Below are 14,836 nucleotides of genomic sequence, written 5' to 3'. Positions count from 1 at the left end.
TTTTGTTCCAAAATCATCTCAGGTCTGTCATGGGGCCTGAACTCTAGGGCTGGGCTCTGTCCTTTAGCTCAAGGTTAACACTCTTACCCCTTGAGCCACAGCGCCACTTCCAGCTTTTTCTGCTTATGTGGTGCTGAGGAATTGAACCCAGGGCCTAATGCATGCTAGGCAAGCGCTCTACCACTGAGCATCTTCCCAGCTCTATTTTTTGATCGGCCGTAGGGTTTAAACTCTGGGCCTGGGCACTGTCCCTCAGTTCTTCAGATCAAGGCTAGTGCTCTACCACTTGAGCCACAGTGCTTCTGATTTTCTGGTAGTTTACTGGAGGTAGTTTCACGGCCTTTCCTGCCTGGGCTGGCTGTGAACCATGATCCTCAGATCTCAGCCCCCTGAGTGGCTAAGATTACAGGCATGAGTTCTCTCAGGTCTTTTGAGTCATGCTCCTGCTTGTAACACTAGATACTCCTGCCTCAGCCTCCCAAGTGCTGAGACTATAGGTGTGTACCGTATGTATGCCACACCCAGCTTTTTAGTTTTATCTATTTAAATTCATGTTTATCCAGTAGTTAGCAGATTTAAGTTCCCTAAACTCCAGATTCAGGTTAAGAAAGAGTTGGCCTTTGGAGATCAGCAAAGGCTAAGGTTGGGGGAGACTATTCAAACATTTCACGCTCATCTTAAAAGGAGGGCTTCCCATCCCTTCATCATTACATCATTAAGACTAGAGCCTAAAGTCCCCAAATAAGAATGTTATCAGGCCCTCTGGAAACAGGCACAATGGGAAAAATGATCCAGTTGTAGACACCAGGTTGTCTATGCAAGCGCTAAACCCTAGTACACTAGGTGCAGAAAGTCCCCTTCTTTATAAATACAGGAACTACTCCACTCTCCTTTTCCCATCACTTGCTCAAGGATCATTTGTACTTTTCTCCCCAGGAGCAAGATCATTTGACACTCATTTTTGTTCCACGGGATCAGGTATCTCAGAAGACAACTCCTCACCATTCCTTTCCTGGACATCAATCTTCCAGGCAAGTGGAGGGGAGGGGTGAGGGTGGGGAGGGAAGAAATTTTAACTAAAACCATAGTTTTTAATGGGAACCAGAGGTATGGTTACAATTACAGTCCGACACAAAAAAATCCATGGGTGCTGACGAGTTGGAAGGTTACAAAAGAACGAAGGTAACACTGGGTACAGGAAGAAAAGCTGTTCCAGAACTTCAGGAGCCAGGCTAATACGGCCTATCCCTGCGATCCTGTCTGTGCTCACCCCTGCAAAGAGAGAACATGTCAGGCTCAAGTTACAAGTCTACCTCTCCACCCAAAACACCCTAGGTAGTCCCTCCCTACCCAAACAAATCTCTCATCTCTGCATTGGTGATCAATTTGAGAACTGATTTCCCCTAATTCTCTCTCTCTCCCCCAATAAGGTTAGTGTCAATTCTTCCCAAAGAAACTACTCTCTCCAACAACCCCTGCAAGCTCCTGACCTCAATTGCTTTTATTTTGCTTTAGAGCCTTACTCACCTAGAGTCCATCTTGCCAGGGCCAAAGCCGCCTCTGTCCCCACCACCCCGGCCCCCTCGGAAGCCCCCTCGGTCTCCGCCTCGGCCTCGGTAGCCACCCCGATCATAGCCTCCTCTGCCGCCACGGCGATCATCTCCATAGTTACCCCCTAGGAAGAAAAAGAAACATTACCTTCAGTCTCCAACCTTCCACTTACCCTTCCTGCACAGGTTTTTGGTATTAAAAACAAAAAATAGAACAAAATTTAAGGTCAGCTCTGTCACTTTCTTACCCATATGAGAGCCCCCTGGACCCCCTCCTGGGCCATCTGGTTTAGGGGCCTTACACTGGTTGCATTCGTTTCTCCAGGAGAAGTTCATGTTTTCACATGTACTAAGAAAACAGAAGACAAGGTACAGAATTCACAAGACATGCTTCTCAAGAAGAGCAAAAACAGAAACTAAACCTACTTTACTACTATTCCTCACATTAGTCTCCCCTTACCCACCATTTCAGTGCCCTATAACCCAATCAGTTTAAGAATAGAAATCCTAGAAATAATTTACAAGATTTAAACTACAGGTAATTTCTGAGTAATGATGGAAATTATCCATCTGTCAAAGCAGTATACACTGCCCTTCCCAGTGAAGTTGCTCATCAGACCCACTGGCTCAGTACCACAGTACTGGCATCAAGTACTTTCCAGGCTATTATCCCAGGTTGCATGCACCCAGTGGAGATCTTAGAAACAGCACGTCTCACAGAAGTGGGGGAACTACTCCACACTTAAGCACCCTTCACATTCTTTCATTGGAATAACCCGCCATCGTACCAACTTGAAGTTTCACTCACGGATTAGGACACTTCCAGTCTCCAGCTCGTTGCTGTCCTCCACCACCACCACCTCCACTGGGGAATCCTCCCCGGCCACCGCCACCACTGCCTCCGCCTCCATAGCCCCCACGGCCCATGGGTCCTAGTAAGAACACAATTAAGGAGTATGGCACCTTCCAACTTTGGCTAATGTGTCTTCCATATCACCTCTTCATACCACAGATAATTAATTAGATATTAAAAGAAGCAGCTCCTTACCTCCTCGCCCTCGGCCTCCACGACCATTGCCACCACCTCGATTGAAGTCTGCTCGGCGAGTAGCAAATGAGACCTTGATAGGATTCCCAGAGAACTCTTTACCTAAAGAAATAGACATATAAGGAATCTTTGGGGCTGGGGACATAATTCAATAGAAGAATGCTGGTTAGGTTATGAGGGGCCTAGATCTTAACCCTAACTCTATAAAATAAGACAAGTACACACCAAGACTTAGCTGTATGTAAACCGAAAGACACTGTACATGTTCCAGAAACTTTATAATCTGAGACTAAACTAAAATTACAACAAATAAAAATAAGACTCAAGGGGCTGGGAAAGTGGCTCAGTGGTAGAGCACTTGCCTTGCATGCCTGAGGCCCTGGGTTCGATTCCTCAGCACCACATAAGCAAAAAGAAAAAAGCCGGAAGTGGCGCTGTGGCTCAAGTGGTAGAGCGCTAGCCTTGAGCTGAAGAGCTGAGGGACAGCGCCCAGGCACAGAGTTCAGGCCCCACGACCGGACCAAAAAAAAAAAAAAAAAAAAAAGACTCAAAAGAATCTTCAGGCATCAGTGGGTCATGCCTGAAATCCCACTCAAGAGGCTGAGAAGTATATGATCATGGTTCAAACCCAGCCCAGACAGAAAAGTCAAAGTATAAAATCATGAGTAAAAAGTAGGACTAAGCTGGGCACCCAGTGGCCCACGCCTGTAATCCTAGGTACTCAGGAGGTTGAGATCTGAGGATCTCAATACAAAGCCAGCCTAGGCAGCAAAGTCCATGGACTATTATGTTTTTATCTCCAATAAACCACTCAGAAAACTGAAGTGGCTCAAGTGGTAGAGCATTAGCCTTGAGCTGAAGAGAGAGCACCCAGGAGCCCAGAGTTCAAGCCCCAAGACCAACCAAAAAAAAAAGGGGGGGGACCAGAATTATGGGTCAAGAGTGAAAGTGGCTGTTAGGAAGCAAGACAAGCGAAGAAGTTCAAGCTAGGTACTACAAGAAAAAAAAAGGCTCAAACATAGCTAGGTTCTTCAGCTCCTTGCTTTCCCACTCTACCATTTTCACATACATACCATCAAACCAGTCAATGGCTGCTTTAGCAGAAGGTGGGTCATCAAAGGAAACTGTTGCCTCTCCCTTCAGCTTGCCTGTTTCCCTGTCTGTGTACAAGTTAATCATGGGCTGTCCGGTTTTCTTATTTGTCTGAAGAAATAAAATGAGAGAATAATTTTAGAGGATCCCCAGAGACACTGGCTTAGCACTTGACACAGGTTAAGGTTACTCATTAATATCTAATGCAATGTATACCGCCTTATTCAGAATGGCAGTTTCAAGAGATTTAGTATAGATGCTTTGTATCAAGTATTTAATCTGAGGTTGACTGAATCTACCAACACAGAATTTGTGGATAAAAAGAGGCATCTGGTACCACTCCTGACACTCTCCAACCTTGGCCCCCACTCTTCCTGGCCCCCATCTTACAGATTATCTAAATTAAAGCTGTAAGTACTGCAACTCAGACATTTCCTTGTTACACTTTTTCTTTCCTTTAGTAAACAGCAACAGGCTAGTCTTTTATGGTCCACAACTATTAAGACTTGTTTTCACCCTAGCCTCCTATTTTCATTAATGAGTAAAGTGCATACCCCCTCTGTTCCACAAGTACCTTAATAATACCAATCTGCTTGAAGTAGTCGGCCACAGACTCGATTGTGACATTCTCACCCAGGCCCTGCACAAAGATTGTGTTGTTGTCCGAATTATCCTGTTCTGCTTGTTCAACATAGGAGGAAACAGAATTAGAAAAAGGCAAAGTAAGATTTGGGCGGGGAAAGTCCAGGTAAATAAAACAATTGTCTCTAACTTTTGAGAAATACTTGAAGGGATTTCAGGGCCAAGCAACTAGTATCACTTTAAGTGCTGGTTAGACAACTTAAACACACACCATTCTATTTTAGTATTTGATTGCCCACGTTAGGTTTACTTTACAACTATCCTTCAAACATGTTATAACCTCGTACACAATCCAGGGCTCAGAAGTTCACTGCCCAAAATCATATGACCACATACACAGTGTTTACCAACATTCAATTACAAGCCTCCCAAGAAACCTTTTTTACATTAAAACCCATAAATGAATATGAATACAGCCAAAAGTTGTTTATTTAATGCTCTTCATGTGTGATGCAACCAGCTCTTTCACTCACTGACTTTTGTTCCCCTATTTGGAAATGACATGCATTTTTCAAAAACTGCTTTAAAAGGCAGTTCTAAAGCATCCTTCCAGATCCCCCATCACCTACAGTTTAGAATCTCAGAACCTACTAAATTGCTGGGAGAGGAACCCAAGTATTTGTTCAGTATTTCTAGCATCTACTTGAACACCTTACCCTCTCTACTGCTGCTTTTCTCATTCCTTTTTAAGTTTCATAGAACAGGTAAAAGTCTAGGTATTGCAGTAGACTCACCAGAATCATGTCGAGATCCTTGATCCCGAGGGCCTTAAGTAACATGGGGGGGAAAAAAAGAACAAAAACAAAAACAAGGAAAAGGAGCCGTTAGTCAACAGGAAAGGACAACAGAAAATAAACATCAAATTCTAGCTCTTGAAAATATCAGGTACGTGTTCCCAGCCTCACTCCAAACCCTGTCCTGGGCCTGCCAGAATAGAAAATCCTAGGCAGGTCCCGGGGAGACACAGGTCCCCTTTTCCACAAGAGCTTTTTAACTTGAGTCCCTACAGGTTTAAGTCCACACTTCAGAAAATACGGCCTCCCCCCAGCTCCAGCTGGGAAATGTCCTCAGCACAGAAGGGGGAGGGGATGACCCATTAAGTTATTAACAAACCAACTCAGAGCTCGGCCCTGTTCTCTCACCCCAGAGAGACATGGGCTCACCACCAGCAATGTGATGTACATCCATCCACTTGGAACACCAAAGACATTACTTATCCCTTTTAGAACAATGTTTAAATTTCATCTTTAGAAACCATTCTTAAAACCATGTTGTTTCCCCAAAGCCACATGAAAATAAAATTTAAAAACTCATACATAATATCTATCGTATTTTTAAAGCATGTCCCAGGGAACAGACCAGAAATCTTATTTCCATAATGCAGCCTCTATTTGTTTTCCAGAGACCATCTTAGACCAATGTTTTATCTGAATTCATCATATCATATGTAAATATTGTACCAATACACAAGGACACCTAAGTCATGAACCCAAGCCTTTGGCTTTAAATGTTGAAACAAATCAAGAAACCTTTTGTTAGTTAACCAAACCAGAAAAGTTCCAGCTTACTGGGAGACTTCTCAAATTTGACATTTTTCCATGAATTCAGTTTGTGCAGTGTTAAGACCTGGTTATTTCCCATGAGCCACACATGCTCCCAAACCATTGAAGTAGTCCACACCTTCCTTCCCAGAGCTAGTACCTATGTGCCCAGCTGAGTTAAGTACAAATGTAGATAGAATTGCATTGACGCCACTCAGTACTTAATGTAAAAAAAATACACACCAGCTTCACCATCCTCAGGGCAGGGCATATTCCATGTCCTTCTCCCAAGAATTATAAACACCTGGAAGTTGTTACACTCACATACACACACACCAGCCTTGGATACACTGAGCAAAGGGTCCTAAAGCCAAGTTGGCATCATGTGTTCCAGCACACACTCTCCAGTTGCTCATGATGGTGGCCACTAAGTGCCAGATGTGGCACATCCCTGTGCAGAGGCCGATTAGACACCTCAATTAACCCGGGTCCAACCAATTTGGTAGCAGACTGCCAAGTTTATCCCTGCCTGCCGCCTCCAAGTTAGCACACATCTGGTAGCAGGTGGCATTCCTACCCCACCCCCTTCTGGAGGTGATTATGGACACTTCAAAAACCTTTGACAAATTAGCACACTAAGACATCTGCAAATGAACAATCAGACAAAGCATTGCTGGGAGTTGGGAATTTTGGAAACTCTGTTCACTTACCACCAAATTTATTGAAGCCACCACGGTCACTTCCGCTGGAGAAGACAAGTTAGAAGAAAGGACATGAAGCTTCCAACGGCTACAAACGGGTGTTTTTTGATTTTAACATGCCCCATACATGGGTAGGTGTTTTGGAAAAAAGATACAAGTGGCTACTAAAATACATCCCTTCCTGACCACCCCTTGTCTGACCTTTGAGCATGTCACACACATGTGTGCAATTTCTCAGACACAGTTAAGGATTTTGCTTTAAAAGGTTTTTCTTTATATAGTGTATATAGATTGATAATAGAAATGTATATCTATTTCCTTTGGAAAAAAAATGACCCATTTTCCTTGGTTGTTCTTCTGGCGTAGCAGGTGTTTTTTCCTCTTGTTGTTAAGTAGTTGACAACCCAGTAGTTGGTTTAAAAACTACCCCCAATTTACCCAGAAAACATTTCACACCAGGCTGGGGGTAGCCCTGAACACATTTTCGTGGTTTTTGCTTTGAAAGCAGCAAGCAGACCCAACCCCATTCCATATAAAAAGTCAAAACCATAGGCAATTTCCCCTTAAAGCAAGACAAACTTAGCTAAGCCCTATCCTAACTACTGAGCTGTTTTGATCATCCCCTATCCCCGGGGTCACCCCTTCTACACTGGGAGAAGAGCGGAGTATTTTGCAATGTCACCTTTCATACCTGTGGCACATAAAATGCAGAGCAAGTTAACAGTCACATAACAGTTGCTTTTCTTTTTAAAGTTTTGCATTAAACACACGCACACAACAGTTTTCTCCTTACTTTTGTATGTCTTTTTCGATACTGCCCCCACCCACCACTAATACTTACCATGGACAAATTTATTTTAAAAACCTACTTTGAAAAAAAAAAAAGGAATACCACTAACATTCCTCCCCTTTTCAGAGAGACAAGAGGAGGGTCCTTCAAATCATATTTACAACAGATTTGACAAATGTTTTAACATCAAATCTAAGGTTCTACTACTTCAATTTCTATGGGAAGGGAAGAGGCAGTTGGACAAGCTGATGCTTAGTAACTAATCAGGGAAAAGATAGACAGTGGAGCAAATAGGTGGAATACCACTGTCAAGCCTATTTTGCCCCAAACGTCTGCACACATCAGTCACATGACCATATAAACCAAGTCACACACAAAACCAGTCAAATTAGTGGAAATCAAGTTCATGGGTTCAAGTGACTACAGAACATGGGAAGAGTAAGTAGCCAATTCCTGGAAGCTTAAGTGAGATCAACCATTACCACCGCCCTTGGAGGACACATGGGTGTACACAGAACAAAGTTCCCCTTCTAGTTCCCAGGAGTGGAATCATCAGTTTCCCTTGCAGACAAAGAAATTTTACTCCCATGTTTCTTGCCTAGGATATCAATGACTCCAATTCACATGTGCTTATGTATCTGTTCTTTTTCTTTGGAAATAAAAGCATCAATACTCGAGTTATCTACTCCAAGGTGTAGATGGGATTGTAGGCTCTCAAGTTCTCATAAAAATGTAATGGGGATGTAGCAACAATCACTACCCAAAGTCAAAGCCTTTATAGATGCCCAGAGAACAAGGATACTAACCATGCACTAAGGACTGGCTTCAGGGGATTCATGCAACCCTCCACACTCCTCACCCCAAATACTCCCTGGCTCATGAGACACCTACCCCATGCCGCCTCTGCCTCCACGGCCACCTCCACGACCTCTGGGTTCATAGCCACCACTGCTGCGGTTATAACCACCGCCACCGCCCCTGCCTCGGCCCCCACGGTCTTGTTGGCCTCCCCCGTAGCCGCCGCCACCACCACTCTGGTCCTGATTGCCATAGCCACCACCACCACCGCTCATGGAGGACTGATCTTGGCCATAGTTGCCTGTATGGAAAAAAGGCTACTTTAAACAAGGGCTGAGAATATAACTTAGGAGCAGGCTATGTGCTAATATTATTAACACAGAGAGTCTTGAGCTTCATCCTGAGCCCCACCCACCAAAAGTAGGGGACCATGAAGTAGTAGGGTCAACAGTGCCAGAAAACAAAAGACAACAGGAATAAAGAGAGCTAGGAAATAAGAAAGCAACACTTAGGTTAAGGGCCAAAGTACAAATCCTAAGGAAAATAAACAGCTGCAAACACCTTCTTACCTCCACCACCCCCTCCGCCTCCGCCACTGCTACTGTTATACTGGTTCTGTTGTCCATAGCCCTGAGGGGGATTATAAGAGCTTTGCTGCTGTCCATAGCTCTGTTGCTGTCCTCCATAGCCAGACTGTTGGCCGTAGCCCCCACTCTGGGGCTGCCCATAGCTGCTGCTCTGGGAACTGCCACCATAACTGAAAAGAAAACAAAAAGAGAATCATACGCCTAGCATAACCACCAACTAAATCCCTTTCACCTCACAGTCTGTCCCATTCTCTCTATCCAACAGAGATCTATCAATTCACACTTCATCTTTCTAGCCTTACCTTCCAGAGGTGCTGCTGGGAGCTGGCTGCTGGCCATAGCCAGGGTAGGAAGACTGCTGCCCGTAAGACGACTGGGAACTCTGGCTACTGCCATACCCACCAGTGGAGCCGTACCCCTGGGGAGCTGACTGAGTTCCATAACCTGCTACAAAGAACACAGAAAGGGAATCACAAAAGTTCCAAGGAAAGAAAAACAGCAGGCAATGAATTATATACTTCCTGTAAGCAAAAGGGGGGGAGTGGCACAGCAACAGTGAAAGAGAGGGTAAGCAAATGGAATCATTATATTCAATGTATGTGATGTAAAAAATGAACTACGTAACATTAAGGTTAGGTAGGCATGGGGGGGGCAGGGGAACGGGGAATAGGGGAGAAAAAAGGAAGAGGTAACCTTGACCAAGAAATATTGTACTCATCACCTGACTCATGGAATTATAGCCCAGTTAGCTGTACAACTACTTAACAGAAAATAATCAAAAAAGAAAATTATATACTTTCAATGCACTTAAACTCAGCTAAGAAACTGCTAATCCTCCAACTCATAATCACACATTTTTTTTTTTTGAGTCGGTCATGGGCCTTGAATTCTGGGCCTGGGCACTGTCCCTGCGCTCTTCAGCTCAAGGCTCAGCTCAAGGCGAGTGCTCTACCACTTGAGCCACAGCACCACTTCTGGTTTTCTAGTGATTTATTGGAGATAAGAGTCTCATGGACTTTCCTGCCCAGGCTGGCTTTGAACCCTGATCCTCAGATTTCAGCCTCCTGAGTAGCTATAGGATTACAGGTGTGAGCCACCAGCACCAGGCAATCACACATCTTTTTAAACACTACAATTAATGCTCCAAGTTCACTCACACTCTCATGCTCTCCCAAAACCAGGTTAATGCCTAACTTTGCTATAACTTAACTCTCATTTATGTTCTCCCAAAGCCAATCTCTAAGAGCACTAATCACAACCCCAGTTATAAACTACATTTGAACATATGATAGACATACATCATATATGCAACAGCCCACACTGATTATACTTATAGACCTTAAGGCCAATTTTCTATTTTCATCCTTGTATATCATTGATTTATGGCAAATGATTTTAAGTACTTTCAAACAAAACATTTCTATGCCATAATCAGACTAAATTTGGTTCTCCCTTTAGGCATTCCCTGTTTCATGCCAAGAAGTGAAATAGGAAAAGGTTCAACCTGAATAACAAAGTAAAAAATAAAGCTGTTACAAACCATAATACATTTGTATGAAACAACTACACAGTAAGTTAGCAATCAACTAAGTATATATCTTCAAAATTAGGAAAAGGGAAGGGGTAGGTTGGGCGGGATGGGTAAAAATGTTGAAAAGGGATAACATCCATCAAGATGCATCATAATCATAAACTGTGGCTTCAATAAGAGGAACTCACTGTTCTGAGTCTGTCCATAAGAAGAACCATAGCTGCTCTGACCATAGCCTGAAGTATCTGCTGACTGGCCATAACCACTGTAACTCTGCTGTCCATAGGGCTGATTGCTCTGCTGGGAGTAGCCCTGCCCAGGCTGAGTAGGGTATGCCCCATAGCTAGAGAAAAAGAAAACAGGGCAATCAAATAATCACTTTACAAACCAAAAAGAAAGAACATACACTAAATTTACCTTACCCTCTGCAAACACTTACCTTTGGGTTGCTTGCTGGGTATAATCTGCAAAAGAAAAATACAACTTCATTACCACCAGCTGTTACACTGGGGACAGCTTAAGCACTGAGGCCACTAAGGAAGGGACCCAAAGCTTTGTAATTCTTCCATAAGACACTAACTGAGAAACGTAAGCTAGAAATAATCGGGTTTTCATACAATTAATAAAGGGAAAGCACTGGCTCCTGGAGGCCAAATCTTTGGAGTGTTTATTTTGCAGTGCTAATCAAGAGGCCACTGAACTGCCCAAGTATTTACTGACCAAAAAAGAAATAAATTTTTGGTGTACAGTACAATTAGGATCCTCCTGCCTAGGCCTCCCCAGACTTGTGTCACAGAAGGCTCATACATAGTATTCTCATACAGCTAGGGGTTTAAATTCTGAAAATTCTGAAAGTCAAGAAATACTAACTCATGGGATGGGAAGGTGGCTCAGTGGTAGAGCGCTTGCCTTGCATGCCTGAGGCCCTGGGTTCGATTCCTCAGCACCACATAAGCAAGAAGAAAAAAGCCGGAAGTGGCGCTGTGGCTCAAGTGGTAGAACGCTAGCCTTGAGCTGAAGAGCTGAGGGACAGCGCCCAGGCCCAGAGTTCAGGCCCCACAATCGGACCAAAAAAAAATAAAAAAAATAAAAAAGAAATACTAACTCACCCACAACTAGACAATAAGTGGCAGAGGTTTGATCTCAAGCCTGCAGTGTTCAAAATGTGGCAGTCTCTGTTAAAGGGGGGAGGGGGGCGCCTGGGAAAAGACTCAAAAGGGGAAAGGGGGGAGGAAAGACACTGTGCTCAACCTTGAAGACCAAAGTGCAAAGCCTAGACACTAACACAACAAATGACAAAGGTAGTAGAAGTGCTGTTCCTCAGGAAGCAAATTATCACCCGGGACAGAGATCATCCCCAGATCCATGCTGGCAGTTATTCTCTCCTCTACCCAGCCTCTCTTAGGGATGCTGGGAGACACAGCAAACCAGACATAGAGGACATTTTTTTTTTTGGTCAGTCTTGAGGCTTCAACTCAAGACCTGGGCACTGTCCTGAAGCTCCTTTGCTCAAAGCTAGCACTCTACACTTGAGGAATCGAACCCAGGGCTTCATGCATGCTAGGCAAGCACTCTACCACTAATCCACAGGCCAGAAGATGTATTTTTTGGGGGGGTCCAGTTGTGGGGCCTGAACTCTGGGCCTGGGCGCTGTCCCTCAGCTCTTCAGCTTAAGGCTAGCACCCTACCACCCGAGCCAAGCGCCACTTCTGGTTTTTTTCTTTTTTGCTTATGTGGTGCTGAGGAATCGAACCCAGGGCCTCAGGCATGCAAGGCAAGCGCTCTACCAATAAGCCACCTTCCCAGCCCCAGAAGATGTTATTTTTTTTAATCGCTGTATTAACAATGTAGCCAGGATGATAGGCTCATCTCCGTGCAGGAAACCACGAAAAAAAAAAAAAAAGAAAATGATCGGGCAAAGGTGTGGCCTGGATAGCATTCCTTTGGGTTGCTACTGCAGAAAAATCGAAACTTAGGCGGGAATCCCTCGGAACCCGGCCGGCCCCGGAGTCCATCCGTTGGTCACTCCTCGTAACCGCCCCCTACCGCTTTAGGCCCGCAGCCCGTCTAGATTACTGCCCCCGCCCCCGGCCGCGTGGCAAACGAGGCGGGAACAGGACAGCCCCGCCCCCTCCCGAGGGATACCAGGGCGCGGCCCTCAACGGCTCCGGCCCCCGCCAAGTCGTCGGCGGAGGGTCTCGCAACAAAACGCTGGGCCGACGCAAGGCGGGGAAGGGGGATCCGCGCCGCGGGGAGGGGGAGGGGCCAGCCAGGCGCGTGCGCGCGCCCCAGTGCCCGGATGCAGCACTGCGACAAAGCAGACCGTCGTGGGGCCCAAGAGGGGGAAGGGAATGGCTATAGAGACGAGGCCTTCCACCTCCCCTCACGCTCCCAACTAGCCAGAAACGTCCCTCTCCAAAGTCGCCACGAGTAAATGGACCGTAGAAAGAAGGCTTCCGGCTCAGCTCGAGGAGCCTGAGGCGCGAAACAAAATGGCGACAGAGACTTCCCCAACCCCCCCCCACTTCCACCCACCCCAACTTCCCGCCACAGCGAGGCGAAAAGCTGTCCAACAAGCGATCACCACCCCGGGCCCATTGGAAATTATAAGTCTGACGAGGAGGAAATGAGGCCCTGGATCGGCGCGCCACTGCCGCCTCGCGCCCTCACATACCGTTGGAGGCCATGTCCGCGCACGCGCGTACAGGCCGACGAGCAGCGAGATTCCAAGCCTGAGGAGCGCCGACGCCTGGAGGACTGAGCAGCCCCGCCTCCTGCGACGAGGCTTATGTAGGCCTCCCCCGCCTACGCACCGCGGCGGGATGTACCAAGTATGAGAAATGATGGGGGTAGGAGCAGGCCCAGATCCCCATTGCTTCTGGAGAACTCCAGGATCCGAGCAGACGAAAAGAAGAAAAATTAACGAAAGAACTTGAATCATGTATATAATAGATACCATCTTTCCTGGTAAATGGCTCTTTTCATCTCTACCTGAGTGGCCCCTGGGCCAAGTCCACCCCTATAAAGACACAATGGTACGTCCTAGCTTCCCGCTAAGGGCGGGGCGATGGGGCCCCTAGCGTTTGCGGGCGGAACTGCAGTCCAAGCCCGGAATCTGCCTGTGGGAACTGAAATCCTTTACATTGGCCCCTTTCTCCGGCCCCTTTCACTCTAGACGGAGAGTTGCCGCCTTCTGGTGATGTTCCGGAGTATCAGGCTCTCTCACGGTCTCTCCAGCCTCTAGCTTCCCTCTCTGGTTCTAACCTTTCCTCGGCTGGCAGAAGACACCGACTGTTTCAAGACTCCTTTCATTCGGTCCGTAGTTTGTGACGTTTGACTGGAAGGATAGCTTGGGCCCCAATCTGGTCTGACACAGAGCTCAACTAAACCCTTTGGCTTTGACCCTGGCCAGCCAGAGTGCTGAAAGCTCAAGACTGTCCCTGCGACCTGATTATCAGAGTCTTGACAATTAGGTTTCCGGTCCCCTGGCCTTTCACTGATACCTACTTTTGATCTGTTCGAAGGACTAGCAAGAAACTAGCATGAAGATCCCAGAAATAATCCATTTGTATAAGGCTTTCAGTGGTTTCAAAATACACAGTTTCTTGCCCATCATAATCCTGTGAAGAAAGCAAAATATCTTTACGTTATAAGAAAAGTGAATCCTGGCGCCAATGTCTCACGCTTGTAAATCCTAGCCACTCAGAAAGCTGAGATCTGGAGGATAGCATTTGGAAGCCGGCCAGGGCAGAAAAGTCTATAAGATTTCCACCTCTAAAATCACCAGCTGAAGGTGTGCTCAACTGGTAGAGTCCTAGATCTGAACAAAAATTTGAGAGCCAGGCACCTGTGGCTCACTCCTGTAATCTATGAAGGAGGTTGAGATCTGTGGATCATGGTTCAAAGCCAGTCCGGGCAGGAAAGGCCATGAGACTGTTACCTCCAGAAAAAGCTGGAAGTGTCGCTGTGGCTCATCTATCCTTGAGCACAAGAGTCTCAGGGAAAGGGCCAAGGCCCTGAGTTCAAGCCCCAGGATGGGCAAAAAAATAAAAAGTTGAGTGAAACAGCTCAAAGCCCTGAGTTCAAGCCTCTATACTGGCATTCACCAAGAGAAACAGAACAAGAATCTATGATTATCATGTGTGTATATATGTGTGTGTGTCTGTGTGTGTATTGATATATATGTACATATAACACGTTATAGATTATGTTTTGTTAGATGTATGTATGTGATTCGAATCCAGGTATGTGATTGACTGCAAATAGGTCCTTTTGGGGTTTTGGGGTTTTTTTGGTCAGTTGTGGGGCTTGAACTCCAGGTTTGGGCTCTGTGCCTGTGCTCTTCAGCTCAAGAGAAGCACTCCACTGCTTGAGCCACAGCGCCACTTCCAGTTTTCAAGTGGTTTATTGGAGATAAGAGTCTCACTGACTTTCCTGATGGGGCTGGCTTTAAACCATGATCCTCAGATCTCAGTCTCCTGAGTAGCTAGGTTGACAGGCCTAAGCCACCAGCGCCCTGCTGGATCTTTTTGTTATATGAAGTCTTTGGAGTGTTT

At 45.8% G+C, this 14,836-nt stretch overlaps 1 protein-coding gene across 2 annotated transcripts; it reads right to left on the bottom strand.

The window, feature by feature from the left end:
* Positions 1-1,070: 1,070 nt before the first annotated feature.
* Positions 1,071-13,053, bottom strand: LOC138825565 (RNA-binding protein FUS). Of its 2 annotated transcripts, none has more exons than XM_070020211.1 (15): positions 12,955-13,053; positions 10,720-10,744; positions 10,469-10,623; positions 9,052-9,196; positions 8,732-8,919; positions 8,256-8,463; positions 6,584-6,618; positions 5,067-5,099; positions 4,265-4,368; positions 3,672-3,801; positions 2,599-2,700; positions 2,359-2,482; positions 1,799-1,899; positions 1,528-1,675; positions 1,071-1,272 (listed from the first exon to the last, which is right to left on the bottom strand). In XM_070020211.1, exons 1-15 carry the CDS (start codon positions 12,965-12,967, stop codon positions 1,233-1,235), a joined length of 1,551 nt encoding a protein of 516 aa, XP_069876312.1. In that variant the 5' UTR covers positions 12,968-13,053; the 3' UTR covers positions 1,071-1,232. The 2 variants fall into 2 exon arrangements, with proteins under 2 accessions (XP_069876312.1, XP_069876313.1); XM_070020212.1 differs by having other exon boundaries at positions 9,052-9,193.
* Positions 13,054-14,836: the final 1,783 nt, after the last annotated feature.

The sequence above is a fragment of the Dipodomys merriami genome, unplaced genomic scaffold (assembly GCF_024711535.1).
Source record: "Dipodomys merriami isolate MVZ:Mamm:240054 unplaced genomic scaffold, mDipMer1.0.p SCAF_138, whole genome shotgun sequence".
Classification (NCBI taxonomy): Eukaryota; Metazoa; Chordata; class Mammalia; order Rodentia; family Heteromyidae; genus Dipodomys; species Dipodomys merriami.
Note: the sequence above shows the minus strand (reverse complement) of the source record. Positions and strands in the feature narration are given on the sequence as shown.

What these genes read in the sequence shown, in the direction of transcription:
- LOC138825565 (XM_070020211.1), bottom strand. An exon ending in TGGAGGCCGAGGGCGAGGAG is followed by an intron (nt 2,483 to 2,598) that starts GTAAGGAGCTGC and finishes TGTTCTTACTAG; the next exon opens with GACCCATGGGCCGTGGGGGC. An exon ending in GACTGGAAGTGTCCTAATCC is followed by an intron (nt 1,900 to 2,358) that starts GTGAGTGAAACT and finishes CTGTTTTCTTAG; the next exon opens with TACATGTGAAAACATGAACT.